Source organism: Punica granatum, chromosome 4, assembly GCF_007655135.1.
Source record: "Punica granatum isolate Tunisia-2019 chromosome 4, ASM765513v2, whole genome shotgun sequence".
NCBI lineage: Eukaryota > Viridiplantae > Streptophyta > Magnoliopsida > Myrtales > Lythraceae > Punica > Punica granatum.
The window spans coordinates 37649204-37671820 of record NC_045130.1 but is presented as its reverse complement, the minus strand read 5'-3'; the positions used below and the strand labels follow the sequence as shown (position 1 = coordinate 37671820).

At 39.7% G+C, this 22617-nt stretch overlaps 4 protein-coding genes across 4 annotated transcripts; 3 read left to right on the top strand and 1 right to left on the bottom strand.

Annotated features, from left to right (window-relative positions):
* The first annotated feature begins 5509 nt into the window (after positions 1-5509).
* Positions 5510-7973, top strand: LOC116204840 (peptidyl-prolyl cis-trans isomerase). Its single transcript, XM_031537167.1, has 7 exons — positions 5510-5672; positions 6232-6444; positions 6649-6790; positions 6900-6988; positions 7110-7164; positions 7274-7359; positions 7610-7973. Exons 1-7 carry the CDS (start codon positions 5628-5630, stop codon positions 7763-7765), a joined length of 786 nt encoding a protein of 261 aa, XP_031393027.1. The 5' UTR covers positions 5510-5627; the 3' UTR covers positions 7766-7973.
* A 336-nt stretch (positions 7974-8309) lies between these two features.
* LOC116204839 (protein ABC transporter 1, mitochondrial) lies at positions 8310-12377 on the top strand. The gene is made up of 8 exons (XM_031537166.1): positions 8310-9163; positions 9246-9471; positions 9732-9884; positions 10271-10429; positions 10522-10681; positions 11296-11405; positions 11542-11658; positions 11811-12377. The coding sequence occupies exons 1-8, from the start codon at positions 8595-8597 to the stop codon at positions 12207-12209; spliced, it is 1893 nt and encodes a 630-aa protein (XP_031393026.1). The 5' UTR covers positions 8310-8594; the 3' UTR covers positions 12210-12377.
* Positions 12378-17029: 4652 nt separating this feature from the next.
* On the top strand, positions 17030-20352 carry LOC116204563 (pectin acetylesterase 3). Its single transcript, XM_031536711.1, has 12 exons — positions 17030-17606; positions 17787-17869; positions 18056-18185; positions 18291-18364; positions 18537-18623; positions 18720-18844; positions 18939-18999; positions 19119-19172; positions 19277-19354; positions 19477-19582; positions 19692-19837; positions 20019-20352. The coding sequence occupies exons 1-12, from the start codon at positions 17390-17392 to the stop codon at positions 20124-20126; spliced, it is 1269 nt and encodes a 422-aa protein (XP_031392571.1). The 5' UTR covers positions 17030-17389; the 3' UTR covers positions 20127-20352.
* A 186-nt stretch (positions 20353-20538) lies between these two features.
* Positions 20539-22141, bottom strand: LOC116204564. Its single transcript, XM_031536712.1, has 2 exons — positions 21125-22141; positions 20539-21020 (listed from the first exon to the last, which is right to left on the bottom strand). Exons 1-2 carry the CDS (start codon positions 21843-21845, stop codon positions 20926-20928), a joined length of 816 nt encoding a protein of 271 aa, XP_031392572.1. The 5' UTR covers positions 21846-22141; the 3' UTR covers positions 20539-20925.
* Between the last annotated feature and the right edge of the window lie 476 nt (positions 22142-22617).

Here is a 22617-nt window from a genome sequence, read left to right as displayed (position 1 = left end):
CGATCAAATTAGCATTTGACCCAAGGGAACAATAATGACAATTTTTTTTTTAGGTTCTTTCTTCATTAAACAACAATTAATAGGACGAGTTGACAAATTTATATATTTCTCAAGTATTTTTAGCTTTTTTTCTTCCATAACATTCATTAAGCAATTAAGATGCATCCACTTTTATGATATTCTGATTTTATATCTATTAAGATTTAAGAGATGTATTTCCTCTCTAGCTATGTAGCTAATAGCAATACATCATAGAGTTATTTTGTTGATTATATCATTCAGAGTCTTCTCGTTCCAATTTCATTTTCAATATTATTTTTTTGTTGAATAGAGTACCGTAATTATTGTTTCACATATCATGCGGTTATAAAAAGAAAAAAAAAGTGCATGCTTCATGAAGTCCCAAGATAAATAAAATTTTCTTACTTATTTGTACCTATAAAAGATGATGAAAAATTTCTACTTCTATTATTATTTTTTCGGTGTAAACCCGAGTAATCGGAAACTCAATTGGACCAAGATTAATCTAGTCGATCAAGTCGACCCACTAAGGGGTAAAGCTCTCAAAGCATGAATTTTCTACATTCATAAGGACTCGAATTCGAGACCTTATTTAAACTAAACGAGTTCGAACCACTTGAACTAACTCACATTGATTCCTTCTATTTTTATTTTTGATAATTTTCAATAAGATCAACAAACTACAAATTTAACCTTATTATATATATATATATATATTCTACATACAAAGTTCTTCGACAAAACAAAAACAATTTCTATGATAGTACACAATCAAGTGGGGCCCCAATTTCGACCCGCATTTTGTGCCGTTGATTACAAAAGCCGTGTGGCAATTAGCTTGATCACACGCCTTTGATTATTGCCAAAACAAAAACGGAATTGCAACTATGGTCCAAAAAGTTTCGAAAACATTACTCTTTGGCTCAAAATTTTTTTTCTGCTACTTGTCGGTACATAAAATTTTAAAATCGTTTTATCGCAACACATTCCCGTCATCTCCGCCTTGACGACATTAGTTTTGTTGACATGACATGTATATGTGTCACTTTTATCACGTTGAATCAATCATAATGCGTCATATTATTAATGAAAATATAAAATTTACAAATAAAAAATATAAGAAATAATAAAACAAAGAAAATAAAAAATCTTTTTTTCAAAAGTATACTCATTTTCCTCTCTTTCTCCTATCTCTCGCACGTCTCCCTCTCTGCCCTATTTGGCTCTCCTGCCTCTTACTTCTCTCTCCCTTCTCTCTCTCCCCTCTCTCTCTTCTCTCTCTTCCTTTCCCCTCTCTCGCTCATCTCTCTCCTCTCAAAGCAAGAAACAAAAAGACCTAATAAAACCCCACGAAAATCAACAGCGGAGATGGAGATCGAGAGATAGCCTCGGCGAATCAAGATCTCTTCTTATTTGATTCTTCATCTTCTTTTCCAAGCAACTGAGAGAGGGAAGTTATTGATCTGTAGACCTTGCTTTGACAATGGAAACGAGAGAATGAAATCAACGACGAGAAGCCTATTCGACTCCCCCATTCCTAATGAGACCAAACACACACCGCCTCTGTCTGCGATGGGGGAGAACTCCAAATTGGTGGTGTAGCTACAGGAAATGGCAGGGCGAGAGACCGGGAGAGGGAGGGGTAGGGAGGGAGGGATGGTGACACGGAAGGGGGAGGGGGTGGGATCGTGACCATCGGGGAGAGGGAGTTGCCGGAGGAGGAGGAGGAGGCGTGGACGACGGAGGCAGCCGAGATGGGGTCAGGCAGGGGGCCACACTGGGAGCGGTCGGGCGGGGTGAAGAAACCAACTTGATGGACCTTGGGTCGATCACAATGCGGGGGTTTCTGCGAGGAAAGGAAGAGAGAGAAGGAAGAGAGGAGAGAGATAGAGTGGGCTGAACAAAGAGACGTGACAGACTAGAGAGAGAAAAAAAGGAATAAGTGGGAGATACGAGAGAGAATTTTTTTTTTAAAAGAAGTTTTTTTAATTATTTTATTATTTTCTGTATTTTTAGTTGAATTTTTCATATTTTATATCTTCATTAATAATATAACGCACTATAATTGATAACGTGACAAAAGTGACATATATATGTTACATCAGTAATAATTAACATCGTCAAGCCAGATTTCACGTAATGCACTGTATTAAAATAATTTTGAAACTTCATGTATCAACAACTAATATAAAAAAATATTTGGACCAAAGAATAATATTTTTAAAACTTTTTAGATCATGGCTACAATTAATCCAAATAAAAATTATAGCTATTTCTTCTTGGTTCCCCCCACAAATCCAAAGAAATAATTTTCCCTATGGTTTTTGTATTTATATAGCTAGCTATTTGTGGGTAATGTCAACGCCCGATTTGCCTGAATAAAAATTGGTGGGTTTGCTATAATCATAATGCTAACTAATAATAAATATGAGTGATTTAAGCTATGCCCATAAATAAATAAATATATAAACTCAGACATATATGGTCCGAAAACACCTAAAATTTCCTTAAATTGACTTTGAAACAAAAGTAGTAATGGGTCCTTATATTTTGGACTTACATGTCTCATGATTGGGCGATAGTGTTCTAGGTAAACTGTTCCACTCAATGGGCTCCTCTTTTGGTTCTCTTTTATCCACCGATGATAACATCCTTTTATAATCAGAAGAACATTTTTATGCAGGCAGGTTTGGTTAATCTCACCATTAAATCATATGGTAGATGGGCTTGAGCTAGTTTGATGAGTGCACAAATGGAAATAATTTAAGCTTGCGAATAAGCAAATTGTCGTGCTGCATCAGCGTTCAAACTGCCTCGTGGTCCAATGGTTGAATGTGTTTCGTATATAGATATGGTCCAACACATCGAACCAATATAATATCATTTATTCGAACTAAAAAAATATTTGCTCAAAGGCTCGAGATACCATGTTTATATATAGTTTAACATGCTAGCTAGCCATAAGATCATTAGTTGGATTTTTACATATGTTAATGGAGGACCCACTTACAATACATACTCTCGACTCTCTTTCATGCCATACTAAGAACTAAAATACTTGAATAGATTAAATTTACGCGGCCCAAAATATGTATATATGTATATATATTATTTATCCAAATTGATAAAGTATCAAAATGAAATAATATATATATATATATATTGTATTGGTGAATGGTGATGCATGCAATCGCACTTTCTCCTTAGGAATCATCAAAACTTTCGATTGTTTGCTTGACAAATTTCATCTCACATTAGCACGCTTTGTCATTGTCATCATCCTCTCGCTTTTCCTTTCCCCAGCTTCCTGCAGGGTCATGAGAGTGGGCATTACATGGAGTTGCATGGGTTTCGATATCGGTCGATCGACATATCCCACACGTGTGGTAACTCGTGCCATGTAACTCGAACGGGGAAACTTCATTTTCATATACGATGCGACTTTGAATTCTCACCAGAGAGCTACTGAAAAGTTGAACAAATAATTAAAACTATACGAACCATTAATAATATAAGCGATAGACAAGTTTTAAAAGATCCAAACGAACGCATCTCCCAACCGAGTCGGTACACATTGAATGATCCAATGGAATCGTCGGTGAATCAGAGTGACGGATATGATATGAAGCGGAAATTAATAAGGACCCACATCTTCGAAACGTTTATCTGATGTGCATTGTATGATGTAAATGGATGGTTAGGTAATCGACTCTCAATCTTTTTTTGCCAATTTGAAAGGGTGTGTTTGAATTTTTCCCACGTGAACAACTGTGGTCGGTCACCGCCAATATATCTCATGCCGCTCCCTTGAACACTCCCCAAATTGACCAATCCAATAAAAATCATCAACATTTTTGGGATTGACATCGACCCGTGTAACATGTATCAATCATGGTGAAATTATTAAAAACAATGGAAAGCTTCCAATGTCTTTGGACACAAAGAAAAGACGAAAATATTCGAACTATATCCATGTATGTCGACCTAGACTAGGGAAGCGTGTTTCGATTAATTTAATTCGTCTTCTTGTTATTATCTAATCCATCACTCATTAACGGAAATGTCCTCATGTTCTTACTTTCATAGATATAGACATATAGATATGTTCAAAAAAAAATTGATAATTGATAATTTTAAATATCTTTCTTAAAGAAAGCTAAAAAATTTAAGAAAATGACGACCCCACAAATTTATATCTATATATTTTTAAAACTTTTAAAAATTTGTTTAATAAAAGGTCAAAAAATTTAGAAAATTTAATTCAGCAATTCGAGTGTTGTGATGATGTCTACGTAAAATTTTATATATTTTAAAATATTCAAAAAATCTAGAAAATAATGATTAGTCCAGTAAAAATATTTATCTATATGTTACAAAAATTTAAAAATTTATTTCTATAAAAAAGCTCAAGAAACCAAGAAAATGATGATCGGTCCAAAAAATATATATTTATATATTGTAAAAAATCTAATTAAGAATTATAAAATTATTTTTTCTTAAAAAAAGCTAAAAGATCGAAAAAACGACTGATCCCACAGTCTATATTAATATATTTTTAAAAATTACAGATTAAAGGTTAAAAAAAATCTTTTTATAGAAAGCTCAAAAAATAAAGAAAATAATGATGAATCCCGCAAATCCTTTTTTTTATTTTAAAAATTTTAAAGTTTGTCTTAAAAAACTAAAAAAATTGAGAAAATCCCATTCAACAATTGACCATTTTGAGCCATGTGGCTGCCTGCCACGTTCTTACTTTCATATATATATATATATATATATTTCATTTTTTCGTACAATTTAAAGTTGTCAATTAATTTTTTTCCCCCCTAAATCAATGGCCTCCGTCATATTAATGGATTAAGTTAACTAAAGGCAATACACCCGTGCTGCGCATGCTATATATCGAAAATACTAAACTAAAAGATATCCTAAAAAATAATAAAACAAACAAAGAGTAATTTGTGCCTTTTCACTTTTTACTTTTATCATCGTGTTTTTTTCTTGAATTTTATTTCTATTATCGGTTGCAACTCCTTTTTTTTTTCCCCTTTTTGTTGGTATCGTATATATTATCACTTCAAAAGAACGTGGTTAGTTGCAAAATATGTACATGAGTAGTTATTTTCGTGATAGAGGCCAGGATTTTCCAAGAGCTTTTCTTTTCTATTTTTAAATAATAGTTCAAACTTTGGTAATTCCTCCATATATATTTGATTCCTTGGAATTTTTTTATGGGCATTCTTGTAAGTTAATTTGAACTGAGGCCTTGAAGCCCAACAACATTAGCTCGTGGGGGTGATTGGACTTCAAATGGCCCTTACATTGGGCCGAAGGGTCAAGTCAAATAGAAACGAAGGGAAGGCGTTGAGATTGAAGCGACCATTCGGAGATTCCAAAGGGGGCCGGCCCGCCCCACTGCGCCCCGCGGCGCACGTTAGCCTCAGACCGCCCAATATCTCTCCTCTTTCTCTCTCTCTCTCTCTCTCTAAAACCCAACAAGGCAACAACATAGCAGAGCAGAGGCGACTTGAGCTGCTCAATCAGCTTTATCTTCCTCTATTCCCTTCTTATCTGTAACTCCTCCGCCAGAAGCTCGGCTTTCATCAATGGCGTCCGCGGTCTCGGTGGCAAGCCCTCGTCTCGCTCTCCAGGTCAGTCTCTCTGCTTCCGCTTGGCGCACTGTTCCCTTTCATTCGCTCGCAGGCTGGAAATTTTGGCTGAGTTTTGGATGCTTAGTGGCCTTTTTGTTGAGAGATTATCCGGGTAGGTTTAGATACAGGCAATGATTAGTGTTTGATTCTTAGCGTCGGATGAAGAAATGGGAATGCATGACAATGGAGGGAGAGAGAATCAGTGAAATCATCATTTGTTCTGCGAGGAAGAAAGTCGTTGGACAGCTTTTTATAAGCTTAAATATGCTTCCATGGCCTCCATCAATGGGCTCTAGACACGCAAAATGTGGGCTTGGAATACCTAGGATGTCTGACTCTGTGGTTTCCAGAAACATTTGCCGGTACTAGGAGGGTGTATGAACTACCTAATCCTATACCAACAAAAACCAGGGAATAGAAACAAAATCCACTCCCTCTGCATCGTCGTCTTACATTTCTGAAGTCTGAAGGACGTGATGATGCCGTTCTATATGATTTCCTAGTTCTGCAGGTACCGTTACCTGAAGTTTGAATGCTGGGCATTTTCTTTCCCTTGCAGGGTAGCTGCAGCCGAGATGTTTCAAATGGTACTAAGGCACAGTTGACCTGTAGTGCTGCGATTCTGCAGCCAAGGAAATTGCAGGCCATGGCTTGTCCGGCAATAGCTTGGACTTCTAGGTCTCACTATGCGTCTAGTCTGTCTGTTAGACAGAATTCTGAAGTGCCTTCGGTGCTACGCAAAAGAATGCTTCGTGTAAATGCAGCAGCAAATGTAAGTATCTCAAGCATTCACCTTACGCTTTCCCTATCCCTCTCATATGTTCTCCAGAGCTTTCCATAACGTATTTAAGCAATTGATCATGATTTGGGTGAAGATATTATATTGAGCTCACATTATGCATCAATTTCACCTACTCTGATGTCATTATACATAGATGTGAAGTCAATAATCTACTGCGTCACTTTGTTTTCTCAGGATCTGGAGCTGCAAGCAAAGGTGACAAGTAAGTGCTTCTTTGATGTAGAAGTTGGAGGTGAGCCAATAGGTAGAGTAGTCATGGGGCTCTTTGGAGATGTTGTGCCGAAAACTGCTGAGAACTTCCGAGCCTTATGTACAGGCAAGATTTCCGAATAGGCCTGTTATTATCATTGCCAGTTCTACTACTTGAGTTGCTTATTCTGCTGAAGCTATTGAAAGTTCATTCAAAAGTAAAATTTCATTTGCAGGAGAGAAGGGTTATGGTTACAAGGGGTGCTCCTTCCATCGTATCATCAAGGATTTCATGATCCAGGGAGGGGATTTCACCAGAGGAAATGTTAGCTTTCTCTCGTTTCCTCTCTCTTCTCCCTCTAAAAAAACCTGAGCAGTCTGTCCTTTGGAGCCATACTCTTTCCTTTTCGTTTCAAAACTCATGTTTGGGGCATTGCTGGCTGCAGGGAACTGGAGGAAAGAGCATCTATGGTTCAAGTTTTGAAGATGAGAGTTTCGCTTGTAAGTAGATCCTTTTCCAATGAGAATATGAATCTTCAGGTTTGAAATGCATGCAAACAATCTCATTCTGAGTACCGAGTTATGGATTCTTTTGGTAATTCATTCGCAGTGAAACATGTGGGACCTGGAATACTAAGCATGGCAAATGCAGGCCCAAATACAAATGGCAGCCAATTCTTCATTTGCACCGTTAAGGTGATACATTTTCTTCCATATTTCCCATAGCATGATAGACCCACCATGAAGAATATATTGCAGAACTCGCCCTGTGAACCATTTCCATTCTCTTAAAACCCATGATTTGCCTGTCAAGAGTTTGATGCTATGACCTGTGTTGAGTTCTAATCTTGATCTTGTCAGCAAGACAGAATTTCTGAGTGCTTATTTCTGTATGCAGAGTTACTCCTTTCTTTTGATCTCTGATGATTTCATCTCTTTTGTTTAGACTCCGTGGTTGGACAATCGCCATGTGGTATTCGGACACGTCCTCGAAGGAATGGATGTTGTTTGGCAACTCGAATGCCAGGAAACAAGCCGATCGGACGTTCCTCGATCTCCATGCAGAATCATTAACTGCGGTGAGCTGCCCCTGGAGGGCTGATGTAATCCGCCTTCTAACCCAACAAACATCTACAGAGCACAAACTCTTTTTTTTGTAGCCTGTGAGAGTTTTTCTTTTGTTCGGCAACTTATGGTCCTTTTTCACGAATAATATTTATCCCGATAGACTGCTCTTGCGGAGGAGTTAATGTATTTTAAGGGATACCTCTAGTAATGGCATAGGAATCGGGAAATTGGCTTGTGTTGTACTCATTACTGTAGCTCGAGTTCCCTTAGAACTTGGCCCTCAAACAACACCGATTGCTTACATTAGAGCAGTCACAACCATTCATTCTCGTAAGTTCGCGATGATCACCCATCACAATTGTTCCGGTTTACAAATATCTTCCAAACGATTCTTCCTAAGGCGACTATCCTTGGAGGACAGTGCAAGTCAGTCACTGCAGACGATCCCATGGTAGTTAAGTGGACACCGTCTAATTTCCCAAAATGGAAATGACGGAGTTAAGGCTGTTTCATTCCAGCATTCTGACATTTCTCTCGATAAATGCATGCACCCGGAGTACATCACTTGCGTATTCAAACCATCCGCGCGACGTGCGAGGTGATAAGAGGGGTAGGTGTATACACCCGGTGCATGTGATGAATACTGCCATCGGGATCCCGAAGGTCGTTAACGGCGACAAGTGAAAGCCCGCCGCCACCGCCCAAATGGCGAGCTGACCCTGCAGCTGCTCCCTTCCATGGCGGAAATGACCCCCACGTATCTCCTCCTTCCTCGGCCACTAGACAATCGCTCCCTGTCCCTCCTACGCCATTTCCCATAAGCAGTCGCGAGTTCCATTCCGCAGCTTCTCTACCCGTTCGCAATGGCCTCGTTGAAGGACCTGAGCAGGCTCGTGAGCGGCCTCTCGCTCGTGGCCAAGGAGATCGCCAAGCGGTCGGAGCTGCTCGAGACCGCCAGGAAAGGAGACGTCGAAGCATTTGCCAAATCGGCGGCAAAGGCCGCCCTTTTTACGGCCACCGATGTCGCTGGCCTGACCCGGGGCAAGGTCCGCGATCTCTCTCCTAAACCTAGGCCGAAGAACTCCATCGTTTACTTTGATCACCGTCCGGTTGCGGATGACCAGCAGCCTAGCCTCGGTGGGGAGCAGACACCTGCGGTCAGTCCCGAAAACACCGAAAGCAATGTGGAAACAGTGGGAGCAGTGGTTTCCGATTCGCAGATTGCGGCGGAGGGTGAGGCGATAGGCGCAAGCTTTGTCGAGAAATTGAATACAGAGAGTCTGGCGATAGAGCATGAGTCGCAGAGTTTGCCTCCTGAGGAGAATGTCAGTCTAGATGGTGGTGGAACACCGGTGCAGCAGCTACCGCCGGTGAAGAGGCGGAAGCCCAGGGAGAGGAGAGTCCCTTCCACCCCTTTCACAAGGGCGCTCGGGTCAGTCATATTTCTGCAATGAGCTCAATGCACTTCTCTATTTGGAGTTGATTGATTGATGAAATTTGAAAACTTATCTCAGGTTTGCTGGTCTCGGAGCTGGCCTTGCCTGGGGAACCCTTCAGGAATCTGCCAAGAGACTCGTCTATGGTGCGCCTAAAGCACAGGATTCACAGTCTGCGCTGTCCCCATTCTTGAGTGAGAGGAATGCAGAACGTTTGGCTCTCGCACTGTGTAGGATGCGTGGGGCTGCACTCAAAATCGGGCAGATGTTGAGTATACAGGACGAGTCCCTTGTGCCTGCTCCGGTATTATAACTTTCCGTATGTGTTGGATACCTCCAATGCCGCAAAATGTTTGGTTTTATATGTGTAACTGCTAAAGTTTGTACTTTGATATGTTATTTCTATCATTAGAGGCGTGCTGTTTCTTGCTTTAATTGGGCGAGGACATTGCAGCTCGGATTTGTGCCTGAATGCTGTTCATGATAATTTGACTTTTTGTCGCATATATAGCACTGAACTCTTACAGGGTTCAGGAACGACTGACATACTTGACATTGATACAGATCTTGGCTGCTTTGGATATTGTTCGTCAAGGAGCAGATGTCATGCCAAGAAAGCAGCTTAATCAGGTTTTGGATGCTGAGTTAGGTCCCGACTGGTCCTCGAAGCTGACAAGCTTTGATTATGAACCGATGGCCGCTGCAAGTATTGGCCAGGTTGCGCAATTATAGCTAGTCATGGCTATATTAATGAGCAGTAGTTTCTTTTCATTTCATCCTTGACCGTTCATCATTTGGTATCCTAAGTGCCCTATTGAACTTTTGTGTACTCTGTGATCTGTAGAGTGTATGCACTCTCTACGATCACAAAAATAATGTTGCAGAAAGTAAATCTAGTTAATTCATGGATATTTAAAGGTCTCTTAAATATTGTTATAATTATTTTACCGACCGATTCAATGAATTTTAATGATAATGGGCAGAGCAGCCTTTCTTTACTTAAATGTTTACGATGACATGGACTTGTGTTGTCTTTAAAGCTTGGAAGTATGTTCTGAGTAGCCTGTTTAAAAGCTTTTGCCATATGTTCTCTATTATGTTAGGTCCATCGAGCAGTCACGAAGGATGGTATGGAGGTTGCAATGAAAATTCAGTACCCCGGTGTTGCAGATAGCATTGACAGTGACATCGAAAATGTGAAGCTTCTGTTAGATTACACTAATCTTATTCCAGAAGGCCTTTATCTTGATAGAGCTATGAAGGTAATTTCTATGTTGATGTAGTCACAGCTGATTCTGTTGCCTTCCAGCTGACATATCAGACAAAAACCCCTTTATCCTGGAGTCTTTTGCAGGTGGCGAAGGAAGAATTGTCTCGGGAGTGTGACTATGAGTTAGAGGCATCAAATCAGAAGCGGTTCCGGGAGCTCATGCCTGGCAAGGAAGGTTTCTATGTTCCTATTGTTGTGGATAATTTGTCTAGCAAAAGAGTCCTGACTACAGAACTCGTTTCCGGTAAAAAAGCTTGCTTTTTAATATCATAATATTCTTTCAAGTTTTTTTTTTTTGACGCTCCTCAACAAACTTTGTAGAAGGTATCCAAACAAACATTTTGAAGCAGAAGTTTCCCAGCTGTTGCAGCATATAGAGAAACTATAACCTGTTCTTCTGTATCCTGTTAGAGTACTTGCCTTCAAAGGGGACAGATTTCTGTTATATTTTCTTATTTGAGATACTTGAGACTTCTTTCTTTTATCTCGTAAGGAATTTATGAATGAGCCGGAATATGTCATCGTGATTACCAACCCAAGGGCATTTTCAGCTAGTGAAGGTTGGAACAACTGATGGACAGTGGGAATTTCTTTATCAACCATCCACTCAAGTTGGATGAAAGATAAAAATTAAGTACACAAATGGGTGGAGTGTTGGCCGAGATGGTTACTAAAGGACTTTAAGTTTCAAACTAGAAGAGGAAAGGCACTTTGGTACAAACCTACTTTGAAAGCTGACATGGGGTAGAACCTAATTATAGGTCATGCTCCCTTTTTAAGATCTGTAGTCTTCTCCATCGTCCAGGAAATCCTCAAGTGCATTTTGGATTCATTATGACCAAGTTTCTCATTTTGTAGGCATTCCAATTGATAAGGTGGCAACACTTGACCAAGAAACTCGTGATTATGTTGGGAAGAAGTTGTTGGAACTCACTTTGATGGAGCTATTTGTCTTCCGCTTTATGCAGGCAAGCTGCATCATTCATATATTATTGTTTTCACAAATGACTTAATCATCTTATCTATCTAAAGAATTTGTGTTCTTTCATATGAATTCTTATTATCATCTTCTTTTCTGCTTATGTTGTGGATATTCTCTTGCAGACTGATCCTAACTGGAGTAATTTCCTGTATGATGAGCCAACTAGGTCGATCAGCCTCATTGATTTTGGAGCAGCTCGTGATTACCCAAAGAGTTTTGTTGATGACTATCTTCAAATGGTAAATTTTCTTCACTCAATCCTTGTGCTTGATCTAAGGTTGCGTTAGGTGCAGTTGAATATTACGATGTTGGTAATATGTAGCTAATAATGCTTTAGTTTAAAGAATAACATCTAGTGAATCGTATTTACTTTAAATCTATGCTTGATTAGGTTATGGCTTGTGCAAATAAAGATAGAGGTGCAGTGATCGAGCTGTCAAAGAGGCTCGGGTTCCTCACAGGGATGGAATCAGATGTCATGTTAGACGCCCATGTCCAGGCAGGCTTCGTGGTGGGCCTACCCTTCTCAAATCCTGGGGGCTTCGACTTCCGCACCACAAATATAACACAAAGCATATCGAACCTTGGAGCCACAATGTTGAGGCACAGGCTCACCCCGCCGCCCGATGAGGCCTATAGCCTTCACCGGAAACTCTCTGGTTGTTTTCTGGCTTGCATCAAGCTTGGGGCAGTTGTAGACTGTAGAGAACTCTTGCTCAAGGTGTACGAACAATATCAATTTGGCGAGGAAGATCGAGGCCAGATCTTATCTAGCGGCGCACAATTTTGACAATTTATTTCTCTACCGAATCAATTCTTTACAAGTAATAAACTCGGGTTGAGAATCACATTGCGCGCATTTTTGTATAAACTCTGTATTGACCGAATCAATTCTTTTGCGTTATGAGTGTGAACAGAAATTCAGGAAATTTGTATCGGATTTAGTTTGGAGAATAAATGCCGCGTGAGATTACTTGCATAACCTCCAACTGCCAAAAATATGCGGTTGTTATTGAACTAGCATTGTATCGTCGCAACTGCCGATGCCGATGCGATATATCATCTCACGGATGCAATATTTTCATATTCAATTTGCAGAAAGAAAGATGTTTATCTTACAAGTGGTCTACTTTTCAATCTGCAGGAACTCGATTCCGATGCCTTTGCAAGCATCTATCCACATAGTTAGGACAGTGAATCATTAAGCAATCCAAAATCGACTTAATCATTCAGCACTTTTTAGTTAATTTGCCCAGCCGGGGTCCATTTTATCATATTTACAGCAGTGCCCCATAACTTTCACAATGTTTACGAATCGGCGGATCCCGTTTGTGGAGCCTTGCCAAGCAAAAAGTATCGAGGACGAGGTGTGGCTTGATGGGGATGGAAAGGATTGTTTGGACTGTTGGGTTGAGGGAAGAGGGAGTGAAGAAAGGGGGGAGATTCCAAACTCTGATATCCCGGGGGAGTGAAGAAGAGGGCTGAGGAAGTGGATGGGAATGCCCACTGGGAGGTTCAGATATGAAGGAATTGATACTAGGGATCCAAGGATCGGTCCATGGATAAGCCATTGCTGACAGTGAAACAAGAACCTTTCTTGAAGCTATGTAATGCATTGTGATTGAATTAGGAAGTGAGGTCTTGCTTGTTCAGATTTACAATTTTAAGTATCGAAAATTTAAGAATTAAATAGAATAAATGCTTAATTAATGAAGCGAAAAAGTTTTTGATTGTGTGGAAATTATGGTGACTGAAATTATGTATAGACAGATCCCAATACTTTAACTTCTTTTCACTTTTGCCCATAGTTTTATTTTAATTTTTTAAAATATAGAAAATTGAAAAAAAATAAAAGTTGCCAAAAAAAACAAAAAGAGGATCGAAGGTTTTTGATCCGAAGAGGGAGGAGGCGCTGGCGAGCGCTGTCACCGGCCACCATCTCCACATAAGAGGTCGTCGGCGAGCACAAATGATGCCGACGACCTCCTCCGTGACTGTGGTGGCCAGGATCGAGGCCACCACCGGCCCGATTTCCCTCCCTCTCTCTCTCTTCGATTGTGCCCCCTCACCGGTGCCCCTCCCCCCTCTCTCTCTCTCTCTCTTGAGCTAATGAGAAAATACAAGCGGACTGATTTGCAAATTATGAAAAAGTTGAGGGGCATTGCCGCAAATATGATCAAATTGCCCACCAGCCGAGCGATTTAGCAAAAAAACCACCGAATGATTAGGTAAGTTCCCATTTACTTACTCATTCAACACTTTTTTTTTGCTTATTAAGTGCAACCTTAGTATTGTAAGCAAGTCAATTGATATAAAATATAATAAAAAAGTAAGAATTAAAGGATTAATACCGTTACTCTTAGGAGTTAGATGTGATACTTATCGCAGTGGACAGTATAAAAATCCTTGGTCATATACCCATTATTGATGGTTTATGTAAGTGTTACTCTATTCGTCTAAATTGCCACAACGGCAAAGATTCATAAAATATTTGCATAAATAAAGGTCTATAAATGAGAATTTATTTAAATACTCTAAAGTTGTCAACTTTTGGAGCTTTAGGAGTGTGTTTGACATTCTCGCAAAAAATTTTGGTTTTGCTTTACTTTTTAATAACTTATTACTTTATAATATTATTTGTTCTATTCATTTTTTTATTGAATAAAAAAAGAAAAAGAAAATAATGCCTCATTAGGCGCTTAATTTTTTTTCTCATTTTGTTCTACTCTAATAATTTAATTAATATGTTATATTTAATTCAGTTTTCAAGTGAACACAACAACATAAAGAAAGATATTCTGTGATGAGCTATTATGTTTCATTTTGCTAATTCAATTTATTATATTATGATGTTGATGATACCTCTACTACCCAGAAGTAAATTGCTGATGGGATAAGAGATTATGAGCTCATGGAAGACCTCAAATGTTTGAATAATGCGAGCAAATGGCACAAGGGGGGTGAGCAATGAGGGGCTCCCCTTGCAACTTGCCTCTGATCTTGGGTGCCTATATAAACAGAAGCATTGAAGCAATATGGAGGGCAGAAAAATGCAAAGAAGCCGCTATGCAGTAGCTCTCAAAATATATAGTGAGAATGTTTCTAAACGAGGAGACCGTGAAGGCTCCCGAACAAGTATAATCGATGTACGTCAAATAGAAGTATGATTTTTGCATCAACGGATGTGGATCGGAAACTAGGGTGCCTGATCGACTTGATGAAAATGCACGGTTGAAATATCTTCAAAGTCCACACTCGGATAAACTACAAGAAGGGGTATATTGGAAGGGAAATCTGATTTTCATTTTCGATACTTAAATGAGTAACGTGCGTAAAAATGAATGAATGAACTCTCACCGAAAAGTTACATACCTTGAGTATTTATAAAATTTTTATGACGGTTGGTGGTTACTTGAAAAGAAGTTCGAAGTTAAATTCGGGTAATTGTTCCCTCCAAGTCCGAGGGTAGATCTTTTTATGGGGTCCCTTTTTAACTGGGCTTTCAGGGGCCCATAGCTCACGGGTCCATCATATTATATCTTATAGTCAACTTGTAATGAATAAGAAAAAGAATGTAAATCTTTTTTATTAGACCATTGAAAATATATAAAAAAATAAAATATATGCTATTTAACTTCTTTTTAGTTTTTTTTATTCCAATATTTAAGTTTATTATATTATATATTCTGTTCAATTTTTTGATGAATAAAAAAGGTAGAAATTTCGTAATTACATGTTTTGTATTTTAGGCAATATAAATTTTGTAATTACTTATTGTGTTCTATTAGATGATTGAATAATAATCTAATTATTAGATTATATAATTTTATTCTATCTTTATATAAAGAAATTTGTAATTCCTTGCTTTGTTCTATCAGGCACACTGGATTATATTAATACAACCACCTTAAAAGAAATTTCAGCAGTATTATACTGAACTTGAACTGATTATTTTAAGAGAAAAAAAAGAAAAGGATAAAGAGTCCAATAGAAAATGCATATACTATTGTTGCTAATTAATGAATAACACGATTGCCTTGCTACTCTTTTCTGTTCGTTTTTTCCTCAACAATGAAAATGAAAAAGAAAAAGCAAAATTCTATTGCATGCATGAGTTGGCATTCAAACCGACGAAGTCATCACAAATTCTTCATGAGAATTTTTTTTTGACATTATAATATTATTGTATCCAATCTTGGTTATTAATTTAGTAGATTATTTGACGCAACGAAACTAAAGAACAATTTTAATATGTTGATTCGAGCACGAATGCCATAAAATAATATTCTATAATCTGTTGATTCTACGAATACCGGGGAATAGGCATCAAATTCGTTGATTCAATCAATGCCGAATTTGGAAAAATAGATAAAATATTCTCTCGAAATTTTATTCATTCAAAAAACTCAACTATCTTTAACCCTAGAGTTTACATCGCTTAAATAGAAAAAAACGAAATTATAACGAAGGAAATAAAATATTCTCTAAAATAAACTATTTCCTAAGAATTGCAAAAACGCCAAAATTACATAAAATTACCATGTCTTCTGCCATCATTATTATTATTATTATTACAACTATTATTGTTATTATTATTATTATGATGTACGTGTATCATTTTAGGAGTCTAAGGGAAATTTCATTAAATTCTATCATTAATTTGTGTATTGTTATCACTTTTCAACGGCTTTATATATTATTTTTTATTTTATTAATATGTGTATTCTCTTCATATGTTATCTCAAGAGAAAGGAAAAAGCACATGTTTTTGTATTTCAACAAAAAAATAATAATTTAAAATTGTTGATCGAACAACAAAAGAAATTATTAGTAATTTAGATAGACAAAAAATTCATATAAGTGGACACCCGTGCGTTGCACGGCCCGCTCACTAGTTGTATGTAAAATATAATACATACATACATACATATATACATAGGTGCTGGTAATTTAGAAGTGGACAAAGGAATCTGAGGGCCCCAATGATCTCCGGTCCCGCAATTAATGGCTAAGTTCAATATCCTTTTTATAGCTTGCGTGTCTCATATTCAAAAATTCAATAAACTCCGACTAAGAGATAAAACTATTCCGATCAATGGTTTTCCCTCTTCACAATACTTGAACTTGAATTTTTTTAAGGGAACAATATTTATTAGTTCATAATGGGGTTTGTTATATAACGAGTAATAGATTTCCCACTGGATGGGGATGGAGCTTGAGGCATGCTCTCTGTTTACTGTTTAGCCAAAGACTTCCTTTATTGAGAATCGGATTACGGGGTGGGTGGATTTGTCAAGAAAAGGGCCGAATAAGGGAGAGGAAGTAATGAAAGCAGCTGTTCGTTAGTGGTGGTTGTGGACATTATGCACCATAATTTACATAAAATAATAAAAGCCCAATTGACTCTTTAGACAGAGAGAGAAAGCAGAGCACCTTGCTTGAATTGAATCCTGCATTCACGAAGTGGTCGCTTTGCTTATGGAAGGGAAAGAGATCAGAACATCATTATTCTTTGCATTAGAAAACAATATAAACATGACTGAAAAAGACGACAGGGGTCCCCTCTCTCACTCTGTCTGTGTCTTTTCTCTGTTTTTGTGCGGCTGTGATACTTTGCTCTTGTTCTTGCCCAACTTGCCATTACTTTCACTACTCTGTTATGCTCTCTCTCTCTCTCTCTCGTGGCTTTTCCCCTTTCTTCTCTTTTTATGATTCCAAAAACAGTGTGCAAAGCTGCTGCTTTTCCCAAGATTGCTTTATCAATGTGTGATTGGAACAGCCAATTTTAACTTGGAGCGTGTTTAGAAAGGCCACCGTTTTACTGAACTTGCTTTCTTCCCTTGCCTTTCTTGTTAAAGGGTCGAACCACCCAACAAACACCAATGTTGCCTTTTTTAATGTGAGACTCTGTAGAACCGTTGAGGTGAGTGGTTAAGCATCAGCAGCCAGTGACAGCGAGTTCTTGGAGGCATGGAGCAGCCGAGAAGAATGGTAGTGGGGTGGTGTCTCTTTGCTGTTCTGGGGGCTGCACTGTGCAGATCTGAGGATGGCTTGAGCTCCTTTGAGGATTTGGATCAGAGGGAAGGTGCGCTTTCCTTCTTGGAGAGTCATGCGGTGTCCCCCGCCGCTCCAAAGCCTCTCATGGTCGGTCTCACACTCATCCAAGGAGCTGCTGCCAAAGGAGCTGGTACTGTGTTAGCATTCTTCATGTTTAGCTTAAAAACCTCGAAGCCAAAAGCTCGTCCTTTCGTTTATTTTGTTCCTAACTTCTGCCAGACGGACTTCGGGGAATCCACATGAATTTAGTCATGTCTCTGACCGTGTGGTAATGTCTGATTTCCTAAAAACTCGATTGACAATGTCACAGTTTGTTTGGATGGTACGCTGCCGGGCTACCATTTGCATCGCGGGCAGGGATCGGGTGCAAACAATTGGCTAATTCATCTAGAGGTTTGTAATATCGCTCCGAAGTTCATGATTCGATATGATGTGTACTGTTGTCTATTTTACTCTTATAGGCCATACAATTTTTTTAATTTATGTGTTATTCTGATAATGTTTCAGTTCTCCAGTTTATGTACACCATATAAGATGGTCTTTGTTGCATCTTAAAAAGTCCTCGTTCATGTCTTGTAGGGTGGAGGATGGTGTAACACCATCAGAAACTGTGTTTATCGCAAGACAACTCGTCGAGGTTCATCAAAGTTCATGGAGAAGCAACTGCCCTTCACAGGAATATTGAGCGAAAAACCTGAAGAAAATCCTGGTCCTCTTCGATCCACATGCCACCGAAAATAGCTAACAGCTCAATGCCTTTCTCTAGTTTCCTTTGCTAGAACAATTCCGCTGATAAATCTCATTTCACGGGCAGATTTTTTCAACTGGAATCGGGTCAAGTTGCGATACTGCGATGGGGCTTCCTTTTTTGGAGATGGTCAGAATGAGGTTCGTCCAAGAAACTTTTGTGGTGTCTTATCATTATACCATTGTGCTAATAACATAAGATCATCTTGAATTATGATAACTGTTGTGTGATCGATCGTCCAGATCGATTATGTTGGAAAAAAGTAACTCAACATGTTCCTTCGTTGATTTTGAGGGTATATTCTTGTTTCAGGCTTCACAGCTTTACTTTAGAGGGCAAAAGATATGGTTAGCTGCTATGGAAGAGTTGATCAGCCTCGGAATGAAAAATGCTGACCAGGTTCATAGTTTTCGCATTTCATTGCTCTCGATAAATTTTCGCTGGTCTCCCACTTGTAAGTTTAAATTCTCAGTCCTCAAATGCTTTGACACTCAGGCTCTTCTTTCGGGATGCTCTGCTGGTGGTTTAGCATCTATTCTGCACTGTGATGAATTCCGCTATTTATTCCCACGCAGTACCAAAGTGAAATGTCTAAGTGACGCTGGAATGTTCATTGACGCGTAAGAAGCTCTTCCATCTTTAATATTGTGCTATAATTTTTGTATGGATTGCATCAAAAAAAATTTATCCAACGGGATCTATTTCATTCTGCAGAGTTGATATATCGGAAGGTCACTCTCTAAGAGATATTTATGCTGGAGTCGTGAGCTTACAGGTAGTTACGTTTTTCTTAATTGTTTTCTGTGATAGGAGAACGTCTGGAACTCAATTGGTAGTTTAAAAAAGAATGTAATAGTTATTTCATTTTCGTGATATTTCCGTAACTTGTCGCAGAATGTGCAAGTGAATCTTCCTAGTTCATGCAGCAGCCATCTTGATCCAACTTCAGTGAGCTCCTCTTCGCTAAAAATGCAATTTTCAGTAGCAAATATTCCCTAGGGGAAGTGCAGAATTCGAAGAACTGACCCTCCCATCTCTTTTTTTGCTCCCAGTGCTTCTTCCCTCAGAATTTGGTCGCGAACATTAAGACCCCTCTTTTCCTTCTCAATGCAGCTTACGATGCATGGCAGGTAATTGTTTTCGTGTTGGCATGATATTTTTAGGGGTTTCTTCTAAAATGGAATGACATGGTTTAGATGCTTGGCTAAGGATAGCAAAATAAATCTCGAACTTTGTTGCGTTGTTTGAACAGCTCCAATCCAGTTTGGCTCCAGGATCAGCTGATCCTCATGGCACTTGGACCAACTGCAAGCTAAACCATGAACGGTGTAATTCATCACAGATAGAATTCCTTCAAGGTTAAAAAAGATGCAATAAACTCCGTTCTCGTGCTTTAATTTCCTGTTGTTCCATGCCGTTGTATGAGGAACTGCACAATCAATGATGTTCTTCCATTGGATGAAGCAGACTTCAGGAAACAAATGCTTGATGCTGTCAAAGACTTCGCAAGCTCATCCAAGAATGGTCTGTTCATAAATTCCTGCTTTGCACATTGCCAATCGGAGAGGCAGGACACGTGGTTCGCCGAGGATTCTCCTCTTATTGCAGACAAGGTAATACTCAAACACATGAACAGCCTTCATAATTTAGAACAGGACTCATTACCGGTCTTTTGGTACTCAACATTCATTTATTCGAATGACACATGATCATTGCTTGTATCAGTTTAATGGTGGAAGTTATTGATCCGACCATGTAACTCAGCATTTGTATTGTTTTTCACTCTCACTGCAGGGGATTGCTGAATCTGTAGGAGACTGGTACTTCGATCGAGTGACCGTCAAAGCTATCGACTGTGCATACCCTTGTGACAAGACTTGCCATAATCTCGTATTCAAATGAAGACCAACACAGAAACATCACACCTCTTCTGTTCATTCTCCGGATTCTCGGCAGTGGAAGGGATTACAACACGCACTGTCTATAAATTAAAGATGCTACTACTCACAAAATGAGGAGTTGCAGGCATCCTTGTACTTTTTGTTGACATTCGACGTGTATCGAAAGAGGAGAGGCATTATAGGTTGCTTCAACCTTAATATTCATCGAGTGTTGCTCGCTAAGACTACTGCAAGGCCTGTGTTTTCTTTCTTCAATGGAAAATGCAGATTTCATACTCGTAAAATGACGATGAATAAGCAAGGGTCGAGCCCTGAACTCAATTAAAACTCAGAATGGTTCAGAAAGCAGAGGAAGGAAACAGAACCGATGCGAAAGAATCCGAATCCTGTCTTTGAACTGAAGTTTTCACGTCTACGACTACCAATCGAGCACTCATTCTTTTATACTATGCACAAAGTAACACGATATGTACAGTGGGAAGCGAAGAACATTGAGTGTTGGCAATAACCTAAAATTAAAGAAAAGGAAGCAAAATGCTCGAGATCGACCTCAACCTCGAGACCCAAAAGGCCTCTACCCTACAGAGGACTCTAGGATAAAAGAAACAGGGGAAGGCCAAAGCTATAGTGGAAAGGCTCTTCTTTTGTAGCAGCTAGAGAATGGAGAAGTCTAAAGCAGTGATGAATGGAATCCCTTCATCCTTCCCTTCATCATCCCGACGAAAATAAAAAGAACAAAGTGATGCTGAATTTCCACGCTCAGCGATCAATCATCGAGCGAAGACAGGAGTTGGGTCGGGTCAGTTGCTGTGCTGCGTAGTCTGAGATGCAGATACGAGCGCCACAGCTTGCGCCCACACCTTCAGCCTCGCCTTCACGTCCCTCGGATCGTCCCCTGCAGCGTAAACCATGGGCACCCGATGAGCAACCGGTCACCCGAAAACTTATGTTCATATAAAGAATTGCCGGATTATTTAAACAGAGAGTAGAAAAACAGACCAGGGCTGGAGATGCGCCAATTGGCGATCGGTGAATTACCGCCGCTGCTGTTGGTGTCGAGATTTGACCCCGAGACGGACAACCTCGACGGCACTTCGAGCATCCTCTCGTGCTCCAGCTCGAACCCCAAGTCCCTGCAGGCCTTCACCTCCTCCAAGTCCATGCATAGCGACCGCCTACCGCCCTTCGGCCTCGTTATCACCATCACCCCACACCCGCTCTCGCTTTCCCCGCTGACCCCATTCCAGTAACTATCATCCTTCCGCCCCATCCCACTCCCGGACCGGTCCTCCCTCGCAGCCCTCCGCCGCACACTCTTCCTCGGCTTCCCGGCGCCCCTCTGGGCCAGGGCCTCGTTCTCACTGGCATAATCCTTCACAACCGCGCCAGCGCCCCAGCGCCGCCTCGGGGGAGTCGCCGGCAGAGAGTAGCACTCCCGCTCCCTGTCGGAGTCCGAACTCATTGTCGTCTTAGGGTCATCGGAGAGCTCCTCGTCCGCGTCGAAGCTCTCTATCGACAGCCTCGACATGTACACGTCCGCATCCCAGTAGAAGCCATCATCACAGTCATCATCCTCATCGTTGCAGCAGGTGAAACTGCTGCTGCAAACAGAGAGCCTCGATAGGGCCTGGCCCTGAGTGGGTTGGATATGGGGTTGATGGGCTTGGTGGGTATGGTGATGGTCAAACCCATACCCATCATCGGATTCATCAGAAGCCATTGACTTCACCTTCAAAGCTTCAACCCCACTGAGAAAGATCGAAGCTTTAGCCGACCCAGTTGTCGGACAGAGATTCAGAGCGCGCCAGAAACAGAGCAGACGAAGCTGAAGGGAAGGGAGAGAGAGAAAGACAGAGAGAGAGAGAGAGAGAGAGAGTGAGAAGGGAAGCAGTCAATAATGAAGGGACTGTGTCGATTGAGCTTTTGCCTCTTCACACTGAGAAGTGGGAATGATTCGTTTGCCTCTGTTGATGGGGAGATGGAAGATGATGATAAGGTGAAAGAAAACAGAGTACTGTCTGGCCAACTATGCCTTATATATACTCCTCAGTGCTTGGGGCCAGTTCGAGTTTGGCCTTTCCCCATCTTGCCCTTCATCCAAAGACGAGCTTTGTCAAATTTAGCCACGTCTCTCTTATCTGATCTTTAAGATTCTTTATTATATTTTTGGCAATATATTATGAGAAAAGAAATTTAAGAAAAATATGAGATTGGATTTGATTTGGGAGAGAGATTTGGGGAATTGGTGAGTTTGTTGAGACCTCAAAAACTGAAAAAACTTACTTAATTTAATTTAATTTTTTACTCAATTCAATAACATAATAATTATTTTCTTTTTTCTTTTATGTGAAGAATGAGCGTATAAAATCATGGAGAAAGATAGACATGATTGGTTATAAATCAAAATAGCGGGAGTATACAATTTATTAGAATAGACTATTCTAAAAATCACATCATTAATTATATAAAATAAAATCTCTGAAAAAATCATG

Excerpts from the sequence above, each read along its gene's own strand:
- LOC116204840 (XM_031537167.1), top strand. The coding sequence starts at position 5,628 with ATGGCGTCCGCGGTCTCGGTGGCAAGCCCTCGTCTCGCTCTCCAG. Across the intron at positions 6,791-6,899 it reads CTTCCGAGCCTTATGTACAG|GAGAGAAGGGTTATGGTTAC; the intron begins GCAAGATTTCCG and ends TTTCATTTGCAG. Across the intron at positions 6,989-7,109 it reads GGGATTTCACCAGAGGAAAT|GGAACTGGAGGAAAGAGCAT; the intron begins GTTAGCTTTCTC and ends TGCTGGCTGCAG.
- LOC116204839 (XM_031537166.1), top strand. The coding sequence starts at position 8,595 with ATGGCCTCGTTGAAGGACCTGAGCAGGCTCGTGAGCGGCCTCTCGCTC. Across the intron at positions 9,164-9,245 it reads CCTTTCACAAGGGCGCTCGG|GTTTGCTGGTCTCGGAGCTG; the intron begins GTCAGTCATATT and ends AACTTATCTCAG. Across the intron at positions 11,659-11,810 it reads TTGATGACTATCTTCAAATG|GTTATGGCTTGTGCAAATAA; the intron begins GTAAATTTTCTT and ends ATGCTTGATTAG.
- LOC116204563 (XM_031536711.1), top strand. The coding sequence starts at position 17,390 with ATGGAGCAGCCGAGAAGAATGGTAGTGGGGTGGTGTCTCTTTGCTGTT. Across the intron at positions 18,186-18,290 it reads AAAACCTGAAGAAAATCCTG|ATTTTTTCAACTGGAATCGG; the intron begins GTCCTCTTCGAT and ends TTTCACGGGCAG. Across the intron at positions 19,583-19,691 it reads ACAGATAGAATTCCTTCAAG|ACTTCAGGAAACAAATGCTT; the intron begins GTTAAAAAAGAT and ends TGGATGAAGCAG.
- LOC116204564 (XM_031536712.1), bottom strand. The coding sequence starts at position 21,845 with ATGGCTTCTGATGAATCCGATGATGGGTATGGGTTTGACCATCACCAT. Across the intron at positions 21,021-21,124 it reads TTGGCGCATCTCCAGCCCTG|GGGACGATCCGAGGGACGTG; the intron begins GTCTGTTTTTCT and ends TTTACGCTGCAG.